Consider the following 13,128-nt stretch of genomic DNA (forward strand, 5'->3'; position numbering starts at 1 on the left):
TTTTGTTAACTGTTATTAGATGACGTTGTCGCTACGGCGCTGGCGGCTAGTTTCCACCCAAAGCAACACTGCGTATATTCAAACCAGTAAAATTTGAATCCTAGCCTCCTTATTGGTTGGAGCGAAAAAAGCGTTCAGCGTCACGAAACATATTATGTATGACTTTTTTTTATTGAAATCAAAAACTATTTATATCTTTGCTATGTTTGATTAGAATACCACTAAATTAGAGCATGTCACTTTGAAAATAGCATTTGTGCTAAATTTATAGTCTTGTAGGTCATCAGGAGAGTTTAAGGAATACATAAAACTTATATGATATTTTGAAAAATGTAACAAAGATGTCTTATTTCTATGTGCAAAGGGAACAACGGAATGAGTCAATATATAGTGCTGTAGAGTTGTTCCTTAGATGGTGTTTCTAAGAAATGTACACTCAATATTGACTCATTCTGTTGTTCTTTTCGTACACTGAATTTTTCAGGAACAAATTTTATATATGTTATTTGTTATATGTCTTATCATCTTCAATTGAATTAGAAATTTTAATAATTTTTATATATATATAAATTAATCTTCTAAGTTCCCTGCTGGTATAAACAGATTCTCAGTATAAGCACTTTACTTATGACGGGCTGATGTAATGAAGGTATTCTTGTTCAATGGTATTGGAAAGAGTCATTCTCAAACAGTCACATGTCTGTTAACACAGATTTATTCGAATCAATGAGCAATAACACTTCAAGGTTTATATCAATTTTCAGTCATTTTGCTCTTGAATGAAATCAATGAAGCAAAATTCTGTCTTTTGCAGTTTAACCTCTAATAAAAATATTTATTTTGTACACAGATGAATATTTGTTGTAAACATATCTAAAATATTTATTATGATGTATATGGCGCATGGATCTGTGTACATTTGTAAATTCCAGAGGCATGTTCAACGTCTTCTCTAAAGCAGACACTATTTATAAGAGTTGGCCTCTAGTAACTGTTTTAATATTTATTCTTAGCTTGTGTCTGAGAAGCAAATATTTAAAACTTTTATTTTCCCATTTTTTAATGATTAATATATTCAAAATTTTCAAATATTAGTAAAAAAGATATAGTACTCTCAAAGTCAGCTAATAGAAAATTATAATTATAAAAATAAATACTGAGAAAAAATTACGTCTTTTGTTTGTATCCCGTAATTTTACAACTCTTTATCTTTTGAATTAATGATAATAACCATTTACGTATTATGATGTAATTTAGAAATAATTGTTTATCTTAATATGGTTATTTTGAACTGTTACTCATCAGTGAGATATTTATGACACACTTTTTTATCTCAATTTTAGTACATACTAATAATAATCATGCAAAATTTTCAAGGATAATTAGAATTTTATTACAAATACATACACATATTTTAGTTATTTTTGTAATAGTTACTTATCTGTCTATCTATATAAATAAAAATGTAAATGTTCAATGACATTACGTTACATTTGAATATGCATGTGTTTTTAAATACATATATTATATAGATGTCACCTGTGACAGGTAAAAAATACTTTTTTTGAAAAACAGCGCAATCTGTTGGACGAACATGCTTTTTTTTAAAACAGCGCCATCTTTTTAAAAATTTGATTTATAAATTTCTATTCTCTTACAATACAGTTTACATAATAAGTACCAGTTATATAAAAAAAATGTTAATAATCAGTAACTGTACGGGTTAGTAGTAGTGTTTTGTGAACACCTCAACAGGTTCTCCTGTTGAGGTGTTCACAAAATGTTTTATTGTTATACCGTCCTAAGTAAAAACACAGCATCGTCCTTGAGATTCTCAAGGAGGATTCTGTGGTTCTACCCAGTGGCGGCCGGTGGTCAAAATATGTGGGGGTTCACCGGATTACAATAATTAAGTCATAAATTAAGTCATAAAATTAAGTCAATAATTAAGTCATCAAATAAATTAAATAAAGGTATATACCTATTTATAAAGAAGTTCTATTCTCTGCTCCTTTTGTTTAGCGAAGACCTCTATCAATGCTTAACACTGATAGTGCGTTCAGTCTGTCCTGGCTCAACGTGTTTAAAATTTTTTTATTCTTTTTAACGTTGAGAAACATCTTTAGCTTTCAACTGAGGTCATTCTAAAGGTCATGAATGGTGCACAAAAGTTTTAGTAATTTCACAGTCTCGGGAAAGTCTTCTAATAAACAAGTACTATAAAAAAGTTGTAAAATTGATAAAGCGCCGTTAGCTTTTGAAAAATCGTCGCGGGCGTAAATTGCACAAAGTTCACCTTTTACTGAACTTTATTTAGGAAGTCATACGTTTTAAGCGTCACATTGAAATCATGTTCTGGGAAATTTGACCTGTATCGATTTTTATTAAATAGCTCATTATGGTGTTTAACTTAGGCACGGTAGCCTGAATCCAATTGCATTCTGATGTCATCTTTTCCTAAAACCTTTAAGCTCAAAACTTTTTGTAAATGTAAATGACAAGAATTATGTTTTTTGATTTTTTCAGAAAGGTGAGTTACATCAGTAACACCGCTGATTTTCCAAACTGAATCAAAATCGTAAATTAAACACGTAAAACAAAATAAACTATTCAATTGATCACATACACAGAGCTACGAAGCTTTGTTATACATTGTTTTGTTAAATGATCGAGTAAACTTCTTCGATCCAGATTTTCACTCTTGTTTTATTATCAGTTCAGGTTTTAGGTGGACCGGCATTTTTTTATTATCACTTTGTTATCAAAACTCGACCTATTGTTCTTAATGTATTCCACATTCAAACTCATTCTTAATTTATACTTTGAACAAACACAAAAGTAATCATAAATTAGTATAACCTGCAATTGATATGCCTTATTAATAATTGATATACAAGATCGATATAACCTGCAATTAAACTTCAAAACTTTCGCAGAGTAAGAAAAGTTTTAAATTCAACAGACAATGCCCGGCGACGGCGAGTACTGACTAAACTGATAATAAGTAATCTGACCATCACTCATCTCGTAATGACAAGTTTTATCCTGTATCGAACAAGCGGAACATTCGCTGAAAAATAGCAGATGGTAAATTGAAACCACGATATCGACAATAATATCAAACATACGCGTTTTAGTTTAACTTTCTACTGAATAAACCGTTCCTTCTGATGTGGTGGTAAAACCCCGAACGCCGTCCTTGATATTGTATTATTTGCAAAGAATAGTATGAACTGGTATGTACCCACGCTTTCGACTGTTCCACAGAATATGCGACAAAGCAGTTAAATTTTGGATCGCAATCGAAAACGAACTGCTACGAACATAGGCACAAGTCAAAGTCGGTCTGCAAGTTAAGCGCGCTTAATAAGTAGGTACCTTTTGAATGAGATATTATAACCGAACCGAGTTTCGTATTGTGATTAGCCATGTCGGAAATCTTGTTGGTTGTTCGGCGCTCGGGAGCACATATTAGCTGGCCGCCACTGGTTCTACCCATACAGACAGTATTCCATACATATTTAGTACATCATAATATGTATTACATAGACACAATGTAGTAACAATTTAGTGAAAAAAAGGATACCACATGAAGTATACTTAATGATGCAGACGAAAAGAGAATCAAAGAAAACAAAAGTAGATGATTATTAATGCACTATTTGATGAACCCCTACGGTCCATCTAGCATTACAGTAATGAAAAATATGAACATATAGTGCCATTGAGGTGGATTTTCACAAAAACGGCGATATATAAATCAGCCAAATATTATTTTGTATATATCTGTAAGAAAGTATCCTTTTCTCTGTTAACCCTTTACAGCAGGCTTCGTACGAGCGTGAGTTAAATATGATTTAAGATTTTCACGGCCAAAAGTATTTTTGTTATTTGTTTTTGGGGTGTTATGCCGTGTTGCGCTAACTCTTTCTTTAGCCAACATTACAGTGTCCATCACACATCTGCCCTGATGATGGACACTGTAACATTGTCCGCAACGTTGGCTAAAGAAGGAGTCAGCGCAACACGGCATAACACTCCAAAAACAAAAAAACAAAAAAAAGAGAGTGAGTTAATTGAAAAAATTCAGATAGAAAAAAATCAGTTTTTGGGAACGGAACCAGTGTCGGTCGAACATGTGGGAGCTGTTTATGTGATAGTCGCTTAGTCCTATGGGATCTTAACTAATGCTTTACTAGTGTGGCTCATCACAATTCGGAAAATCTTTTCCGGTTGCAAACGGTTAAGTCATCGAAGTAAATTTCTCTAGTTAGATCACTTTGCTTAAATTACTATTAGAATAGCATTTTCTGGTACCATATTAATTGGGCATTCTAGACCTAAATTATAGGCCCCAGGCAGCTGGTGAATTTGAACAATATATAAAAATAGAATCAATTATTGCTGGAACCACTGTGTGCATTATGTGCAGGGCTGGCCCAGGCGCCGACTTGCCAAGGAGTCAACGAGCAAAGGTGCTGATGATACCTAACACCTACTACAGTGCCTTTGTGGTTATTTCTTGCGCCAGACGCCGTTTGGCTCAGGGCCGGCCCTGGCTTTGTGATTAATAGTAGCGCCTTGATTAATTTATTGTTTTTGCATTTAATGTGTAATGTCAAACAACAAAGTCATTCACTTATCTTTCTATTCACTCATTATCATGGTTGCAGTTTAGTCAACATGTAATTTTTCTTGCTTATAGCCTTTGGTATGTTGTGAAGTGCAAAATCATTGTGCATATTTACAAAAATCTTATGTTTATAATAGTTTTGCTTGCCCACTGTATAAGTTAATAGTCCACATTTGCAAAACTTTGCATGAGAGCAACAAGAAAACATTAGAAACATTTTTACAGGTTTTTAGTTGTTTAACATATGATTTTAATTCTACTTAATTGAAGTTGAAATACTAAAGCTCCTTTTCGATGAAATTATGAAATATTAATTTCTTTCTCGGATGTGCAGCATATATACTTCATAATTTCGATCGGTCAGTGGCTGAGTTGGTATCATGTTTGGGTCCCACCCAGGCGTTGTGTGTTCAATTCCTCGGCTGACTAAGTCCTCCATCACAACACAAGCAACATTTTCCGCTTAGTGTGGTGGTAGTAGGAGATTCTCAAATATTGTCAGGTTATTCGCATCCCGGGAAAGTTTGTCTTTCTTTTCTAATTTTTTTTTTTTAAATCTGTATAAATAAAAATGTTCGTTTGTTCAAAATCTTAAATATCCGAAAGTTCATCAATGATTGCTTTGAAATTTTGACATTACGTTACATTTGAATATGCATGTGTTTTTATATGCCTATATTATATAGATGTCACCTGTGACAGGTAAAAAAATGCTTTTTTTGAAAAACAGCACAATCTGTTGGACAAACATGCTTTTTTTAAACATAGCTCCATCTGTTGGACATAAAAGCAACACGCGCTATTGTTCCTCTATCTGAACAGACAGACTGGGCCACAGCAAAGCGTAGCCGGGTACAGCTAGTAATATTACATATGTTTATTTATTGCCCATATTTTGTCTTGTATTATTTTTATTATCAGATTTATATTTGTTTGCACAATGCATGATTGTGATTAAAATATACATGTTAATATTTTTCTGAGTGTGTGAATGTAACAAAGGTTAATTTCTTTAGCAGTTAGATGAAGACGAAGCAGTAGAATTAAATGGACCGGAGCCTTCTATCGTAGATGGGGAACGTGCAAATCGTTCTCCCGTACAAGTATTTATGTTTTCTTCCATAACTATTGCGCATGTATACTTATATTATACTAAACAACAAACAATGATTTTATCTAATATATAACTCTTCCGTAGAATATTAATATGTGGTATTTTTTTAGTGTAAACTCAAAATTATTATAACTCTGCTCTTTCATAGATGGTGCTAATTTAATTATTTTAGGAATAAACACTTTGCAAGTTATGCTTTGAAATATTAAGATGAATTGTTTGTTTGCATCTTTAGATACGGAATACGAATATGAATAAATAGTTTTGTCTGGATACAATCTCAATTCTTTCAAGAGAGGCATACAAATACAACATTGGATTAAATCACCGGTACAATATTATATTTGTATGCCTCTCTTGAAAGAACTGAGTTTTTATGCGGACAGAACTATTTATTCATATTCCTTATGCTCATGCGCAAACAAATAAATCATCTTAAAATTTTAAAGTGTAACTTGCAAAAAATGGTTTTCCTAAATAATTAAATTAGCGCCATCTACGAACGAGCAGTTTATGATTAATTTTAAGTTTACCCTTCGCTGAAACCATGATTTTTATTAGAAATAAAAATCATGGTCAGTTAAGAAAAACTTAACTGACCATGCCTGCAATTTTATGCATAATCATTATATTAATAATGGTATTTACTACGCTATTATTATATATTTTCATATGAAGCACACTTTGTGATGTTACAATTTAAAGAAAAACTAACTTTTATTTAATTTTATTTTTATACCATTTCTACGACTCTAACTTAACAGTGCAGATACACAATTTTTATGAAACTTACTTTTACTAGAAGGTACATGCCTAATTTCTACTCCTAAAGTACATATTAACAAATCTGAAAAAATCAAGGTGTCTTTTAGTTTTGGTGTGGTATAAAGAACTGGCATGAATGTTTTCAATATGGTTTTGGGTAGATTTAAGTAAGTTAAAACTTTAACACAATTGAGTGCTCAATTAACAGTGGTTACCTATTTGAAAGTAGTCACTAATCATTATTGCCGGCTAATGACACGGCTAGTGCATTAACTGTGTCCCAAATAGATTGTGAGTTGGAGGCCATTAAATTGACTATTTTAAAGTAAATAAAGTGTTTTGGGTGTGAGTTTGTTTAATTACTTTGTATTTGAAGTGTCTTATAGATACTATTTTTCACAAACTGATGATATCTTGAGTTATTATGTTCTGTATCCACTCGAGTTATTGGTGTCATATATACATTAACCATATTATTTAATGAATAACATTCCTCAAACTATTAATATGGAAACATATGAAACTGCTTACTACGGTTTAAAGCCAATGAATCCACCTACACTTTACTGTTTATCCCATATTTAGATTCTAATAATTTGGAACGTTATGGCAAGCGATCGCTCAAAACATTTTGCAAACTTGGCTTAATATGCCAAAAATCACTTGAGTGGATATAGTGTATAGGTTATTTCACAGTGGCGTGCATTGATCTATTACGAAAGGTAGACGGTGTATAATTTTTCAAGTTCGGGTATGAATTGTGCATTGAATATTAATTTGAAAACAACCATTATATTTATTAAAAAGGGACATGTTGTCAATGTACTTAACATGATCATGACTTAAAAAATATTCAAAAATGTAGGGAAAAATTACACTATGATTAAAAAAAACTTCTCTTTTATGGTTTTTTTTCTTAGAGTAGGCACAACTTTTCAGCCTTTATGGACTGCACGCCACTGTTTTTCATAAATCATTACTAATTTTAAGAGCATTTACAAATCATTAATATTACCTCATAATTTGTAACAATGTAAAACATATACACATGTATCACCTCTGTATTTTAAATCTGTATAAGTTAATATAAATCTTCGAAATAACAATTTACTAACAACATGTCAAAATTAAAAGTTTACATCTTATTGACAAAATAGAGAATTGTACTGTGATTGGTAAGTGATTCATTTCATTCAGTAAATTCTATGCTGGTAAATAATATCACCCCGTGTTCATTACTATTTCATTGCAATGACAAGTAAATATGGTCTTAGTCTTCATTTAATTAAATACACAATTGTGATTAAAAACTCTAACATTGATTATACCAGGTAACCAATATTTTTTGCGCAGTAAACCTTCAATTTTGAATTTTAATTTTTTGCGTAACTCAGGTTTATCTAAATTAAAGTTTTTAATATTTTGGAATCTAGTAACTTTGTGATTGAAATTTAAAAATTAAACAGTGTTACATTCTAGACCTTACTTCCCTTTTTAACACATCAACTGCTTTAGGCATAACCGTTCAGATGCAAACTGTTTATTAAACTGAAAAAGTGCAGTTCGGCTCAAACTAATTGGCATTTTATATAAAAATTAAAAATGCATTTTTATGCTTTCTATTCTATTCCGATCTTCCCCACTCGACATCTTACCTTCCAATATTCTAAACTAATTACTTCCCGTCACAGGTGGAATCCGGCTATGGCACAGGCTCAGAGAACAGCCTCCGGCGGCACGGATCGGCCCTCTCCCTCCAGTCAGGCGGGGCCAGTACAGCCTCAGGGGGCAGTGCGGCGAGAGGCATGCGCCAGCTCCTGGAAAAGCTGGCCGAGCTCGGCACCTTCCGGGAGATTCTGTGCCGACAAACCGACAACCTTCAGCGATACTTTGATGCTTTGGCCGAGGAGACGGAAGGGGCTACACCAACCTTACGTGAGTTATTTTACTAATTGGTGTTGAATTGTCTTTATTAATCGAAATATAAATTTCTTTATTAACTAGTACAAAATTACCCAGGTCAGTGTATATTTATGTGACTCAATTTATTGATTTTAATGTGACTATTTACTGGCATTGAACTGTCTTTATTCATCCAAATTTAAACGACCTTGTTCACTGGTATGACTTTATTTATTAAAATTTTGAATACTTTGTTCACTGGTATGTCTTATTTATTTAAATTTTTAGTTCACTGGTATGTCTTTATTTATTAAATTTTTTTGAATACTTTGTTTACTGGGATGTTTTTATTTATTTAAATTTTGAATACTTTGTTCACTGGTATGTCTTTATTTATTAAAAATTTTAATACCTTGTTCATTGATGTGAATTTATTCACTGGTATTTGAGCTAGTTTATTTATCGATATTTAAGTGACTTCTTTCGCCAGTATTTAAGTTACTTGATTAATAATTGGTATTGAAGTTGCTTTATTCTAAGACTGCGTAAAAAAATTGTTTTGCAATATTTAAATGATTTTATTCACCTAATCCACCTATTTTATTCACTTCAGTGTAAAGATGAGGCTCAATTTTACAGACTCACTTTTTGCTACTTTATAGATTGTTAGCCTTCTGATGGTTTTAGTTTCGCTCTCTCCTTCTTTCACTTCAAAATAAAAATATTTGTAGGAAATGTAATTTATTGTCTATAATTATTTGAAAAAAAAATAGTAACTACTTTCTCAGTGATCCGCTGCTAGATTATCCGACCACAACTATAATCCGCCCTTATTTATACACTAAATCAAGCTCCATTATTCGCCGGTATGTCCGCCGCGTGCCTAGACATGACCACAAAGCTTTGTACACTGACACAACGGGTTGGGTTATCTTATTCTTACACACTTAACCATACCACCATCTAGCTTGCTCTCGCTGACCATTTTACCAGTCACTGTGGTTCATTATTTTTCTTTTATAACGCTTTGGTTAGTCCTCTGTCGCATACTTGACGGCCTTCGTCGTTAAGGCTCTCGACTAGTAAGCCATAGGTCACGGGTTCAAATCCCGGCCTACGCAAGTAAATTTTATTTGGTTAATTTGTGTTATTTCACAATTTACTCAACTAAAATAATCTATAGTATATTTGCGGCATGTTCCAGAGTGGAAGATACTCTCACAATCGCCCTGGTGTAAGACCACCGAATTGAAATATTGCTTGGAATGCTTTGGCCAATTTGGTGACCATATCTGAATAGAAAGGTACTTCCTCAACTTCCTCATCCCCTCCTCACTACCTTCACAACATACCCTAATTGGGGATGCCATGGTCTCACTGGCTACAGACGGTTGGAAGCAGTTGGGAATCTTGTGCTGTTTCACTTAATAAATAACGTTTTTCTTCATTTCGTTTTGCTACGTTTTTTGTTTGAATAAATTTACAAAATAGAGTCTTATCTCAAGCATAAACATGACAACATGACATCTATAACTTTAAACCAAAAATAGACATTTTTCAAACGATCTTTGGTAATGTTTGCTTTTACAAAACACAATTTTTAATTTTTAGCATATTTTGTATATATGCACTATACTTTGCCATTTTCACTAATTGGACACTTCCCGGTTTTTGGGGTGGCGGATTAGTCAGAGTACTGTACTTTTAAAATAACATTTTTCATTTTGATTTATGTATTCCATTTGAGAATATAAAGACAAATAATTATGTCTTATCATTAAGTAATAATTTCATATGTGGCCCATAAATTTGTATAATAAAAGAAAAACTGTAAAAGTCTTAAAGCGGAGGAACTAAGGTATGACTAGACTACATGATGTTTCGGTATGACCGTATTTTGGAGAATTTTATTCATTATCAAAAAAAGGAAAATAGGGCTAATCATGTTTGTTAGTAATTAAATTACTTTAAATGAAGTACCAGACTGTCAACAACACTATTAGGTTCATAAAGTACCCACCCAGACATGAGATAATGAATATAACTTTTCCTATACCGTCATTTTACATTCAATGCATTTAAGTTCCCATGGGAATGAACAATCCCTGGACTGTCCATGTCGGATGTCAAAATAGAGAGGTAGAATTTTGTTATAATTCTTTAGTGCGTTATATTATCACCACCAAAACTTACCTTTAGAGCTCACCTAATCATTTATAGTTTTAGTGATATATTTAGCTTTACTTTACCTTTATTTTATTTTATTTATGATATGATATGTATACAGTTTTAAAAGGAGATAATATCAAGTCTTCTCTTTTCGTTTAAAAGTTTACAATAATATCACATAAAAAAAATTGAAATTGAATATCAAGCAGCAATATTTATAAATAAATCTCTTATCTGACAGATTTTGTATCTAACATGATATTTAGCCCAGAGGGTTTCATAAAAGGAATTTTTCTTGCAGCTGAAGAATTATCTCCAGTTGATTTTCGTGGTGAGGCCATCACTTTCCGGGCCACGGCACAGGGTGTATTGGCTACGCTGCAGCACTGTACAGAACTGGTCCAGCAGAGGGAGGAGCACTGGAAAGTGAGACTGGAGCGTGAGGAGGCCAAGAGAAAGAAGGTGGAAGATCTCTACAGGTTGGTCTTCTTTCATCTCTTTTAGGTTAAATCGTACCCCGTAAACTCACCATCTTCTGGGTCAACGTTTTTTGTGTCTGTGTTGACCACCGTGCACGACAGGAGTATTAGCCAAAGACGTTATTAACACTGACATATGAAGACCGTTAATTATCAAACATCAATGTATTTGGATTAGTTATTAAAAAATTGTAAATTCCACTTTGTGTAACCACAAATATAATTCTATGATACTTAATTGGAAGAGTGGATATCAGAGGTGAATGCTGTGCACATGAATGTCTGCACTCCGCTTATACAAGCACCTATATTGCAGAGTAGGTTATAAAAAGATATACCAAAGCAAGAATGAATGAGAAAAAAAACTGCTTTTATAATTTTTTTTCTGGTGTGATACCATTCTACTCATCTGCAGTGGCGGCTCGTGACTTTTGATTGTACTAGAGTGCTAATATTACAAAAGATGGCATTATTGATGTTGTTGTAACAGAATTTTTTTTGTATGAAGATGTTCAGAAAATTTCAGTTTGGCTGCACGGATTTCCTGAAAAAAATCGAATTTAAAAAAAAAATAAAAAATCGTTTTCAGCTACAACAACATCAATAATGCCATTTTTTGTAATATTAGCACTCTAGTACACCCAAAAGTCACGAGCCGCCACTGCTGATCTGGGACCTAATGCTAGAAATAAATCACAAATACCAAATACGTATTCAGTATAGGCAACTGATACATCATCAATAATATAATATTAAGGTGGTTTGTGTATGTATGTAGGTGTTTATTTTTATTTGAATTTTTAAAACACATTTATTTATCAAATGTCAGCTTTTATAGTGACCATCATGAGGCGAAGCTTAATGTGAAATCACTATTTTCAATTAATCTTTTTTTTCCTTTCTTATTAAATTATTCATAAAATAAATAAAAACCACTTTTGCAATAGTATCGACCACCTTTTCTAGACTACGTTTGCCAAGTGATTTTTATGTCTCTTACTCGTATTCGTGGTGATATAAGGCACACTAAGGACGAGTTGTTTCACATAATTTGAACAATTTGTCAAATTTAAAAGTTTATTTTCAAGTTTATTTTCAAGTTCTGTGAAGGTTCTATTCAAGTTCTGTCATAATTTCAGTTTTGTGAAGTAATTGGCCAATAATGATATAATAATAGATCTTGAATAGAACCTTCACAGAACTTGCAAATCAATTTTGAAATTTGAGGAATTGTTCAAATTCCATGAAACAACCCGTCCTAAGGGTATACACATTTTGGGCTTGTGTATTCCTCTTAATAATCAACCTTACAGCGTACAGACTTGGCAGTGTCCATATATTATATTCATATTCATAGTGTCTGACGTAGAAAATTCTAGCGTTAATTAAGAATGTTTTAAAGTGATTTCTGATACCTATCTCAAATTGACCTAAACAAGACATTAACACTTCCGACATTAGGCCCCAGTTGTATTATAAGCAAATTGCCTTGTTATCTTTTTGTTTGAACTATCCCTGAATACTCTTGTTATCTTTTTGTTTGAACTATCCCTGAATACTCTTGTTATCTTTTTGTTTCAACTATCCCTGAATACTCTTGTTATCTTTTTGTTTCAACTATCCCTGAATACTCTTGTTATCTTTTTGTTTGAACTATCCCTGAATACTCTTGTTATCTTTTTGTTTCAACTATCCCTGAATACTCTTGTTATCTTTTTGTTTCAACTATCCCTGAATACTCTTGTTATCTTTTAGTTTGAACTATCCCTGAATGATCTTGTTATCTTTTTTTAGGGATGCCTGTGACCACCTCCAACAAGCTAGAATTGCATCTCTCCCGGGCCCTGATTTAGAGGTGAGTTTAAAAAAATATATAATTAGGTTGATGTGTGTTAAGAATTTATCAGACAGTTTACACTGTAATTTTTTATAGTGATATAATCAAAAATTATACCTTAACTAATTTATTACCACTGACAAAAGATTGACTGATTGTAATAATTACAGTCGTGGCTAATTTACGTAGCTCCATTTTTATACCTCGAGGCTAGTAATGATATACTTTA

At 32.5% G+C, this 13,128-nt stretch overlaps 1 protein-coding gene across 3 annotated transcripts in view; it reads left to right on the forward strand.

The window, feature by feature from the left end:
• cert (ceramide transfer protein) overlaps positions 1-13,128 on the forward strand; it is a 105,407-nt gene that overhangs the window by 14,047 nt on the left and 78,232 nt on the right. The window contains exons 3-6 of one of the 3 annotated variants that reach the window (XM_089638785.1): positions 5,650-5,736; positions 8,204-8,447; positions 10,885-11,062; positions 12,857-12,917. In XM_089638785.1, coding sequence (XP_089494911.1) covers positions 5,650-5,736; positions 8,204-8,447; positions 10,885-11,062; positions 12,857-12,917 — 570 coding nt within the window. The remainder of the gene's footprint in view (positions 1-5,649; positions 5,737-8,203; positions 8,448-10,884; positions 11,063-12,856; positions 12,918-13,128) is intronic. The other 2 variants (XM_089638786.1, XM_089638787.1) reach the window with 2 other exon arrangements.

The sequence above is a fragment of the Hesperophylax consimilis genome, chromosome 13 (assembly GCF_061612785.1).
Source record: "Hesperophylax consimilis isolate HC1 chromosome 13, BYU_Hcon_1.0, whole genome shotgun sequence".
NCBI classification, from domain to species: Eukaryota; Metazoa; Arthropoda; class Insecta; order Trichoptera; family Limnephilidae; genus Hesperophylax; species Hesperophylax consimilis.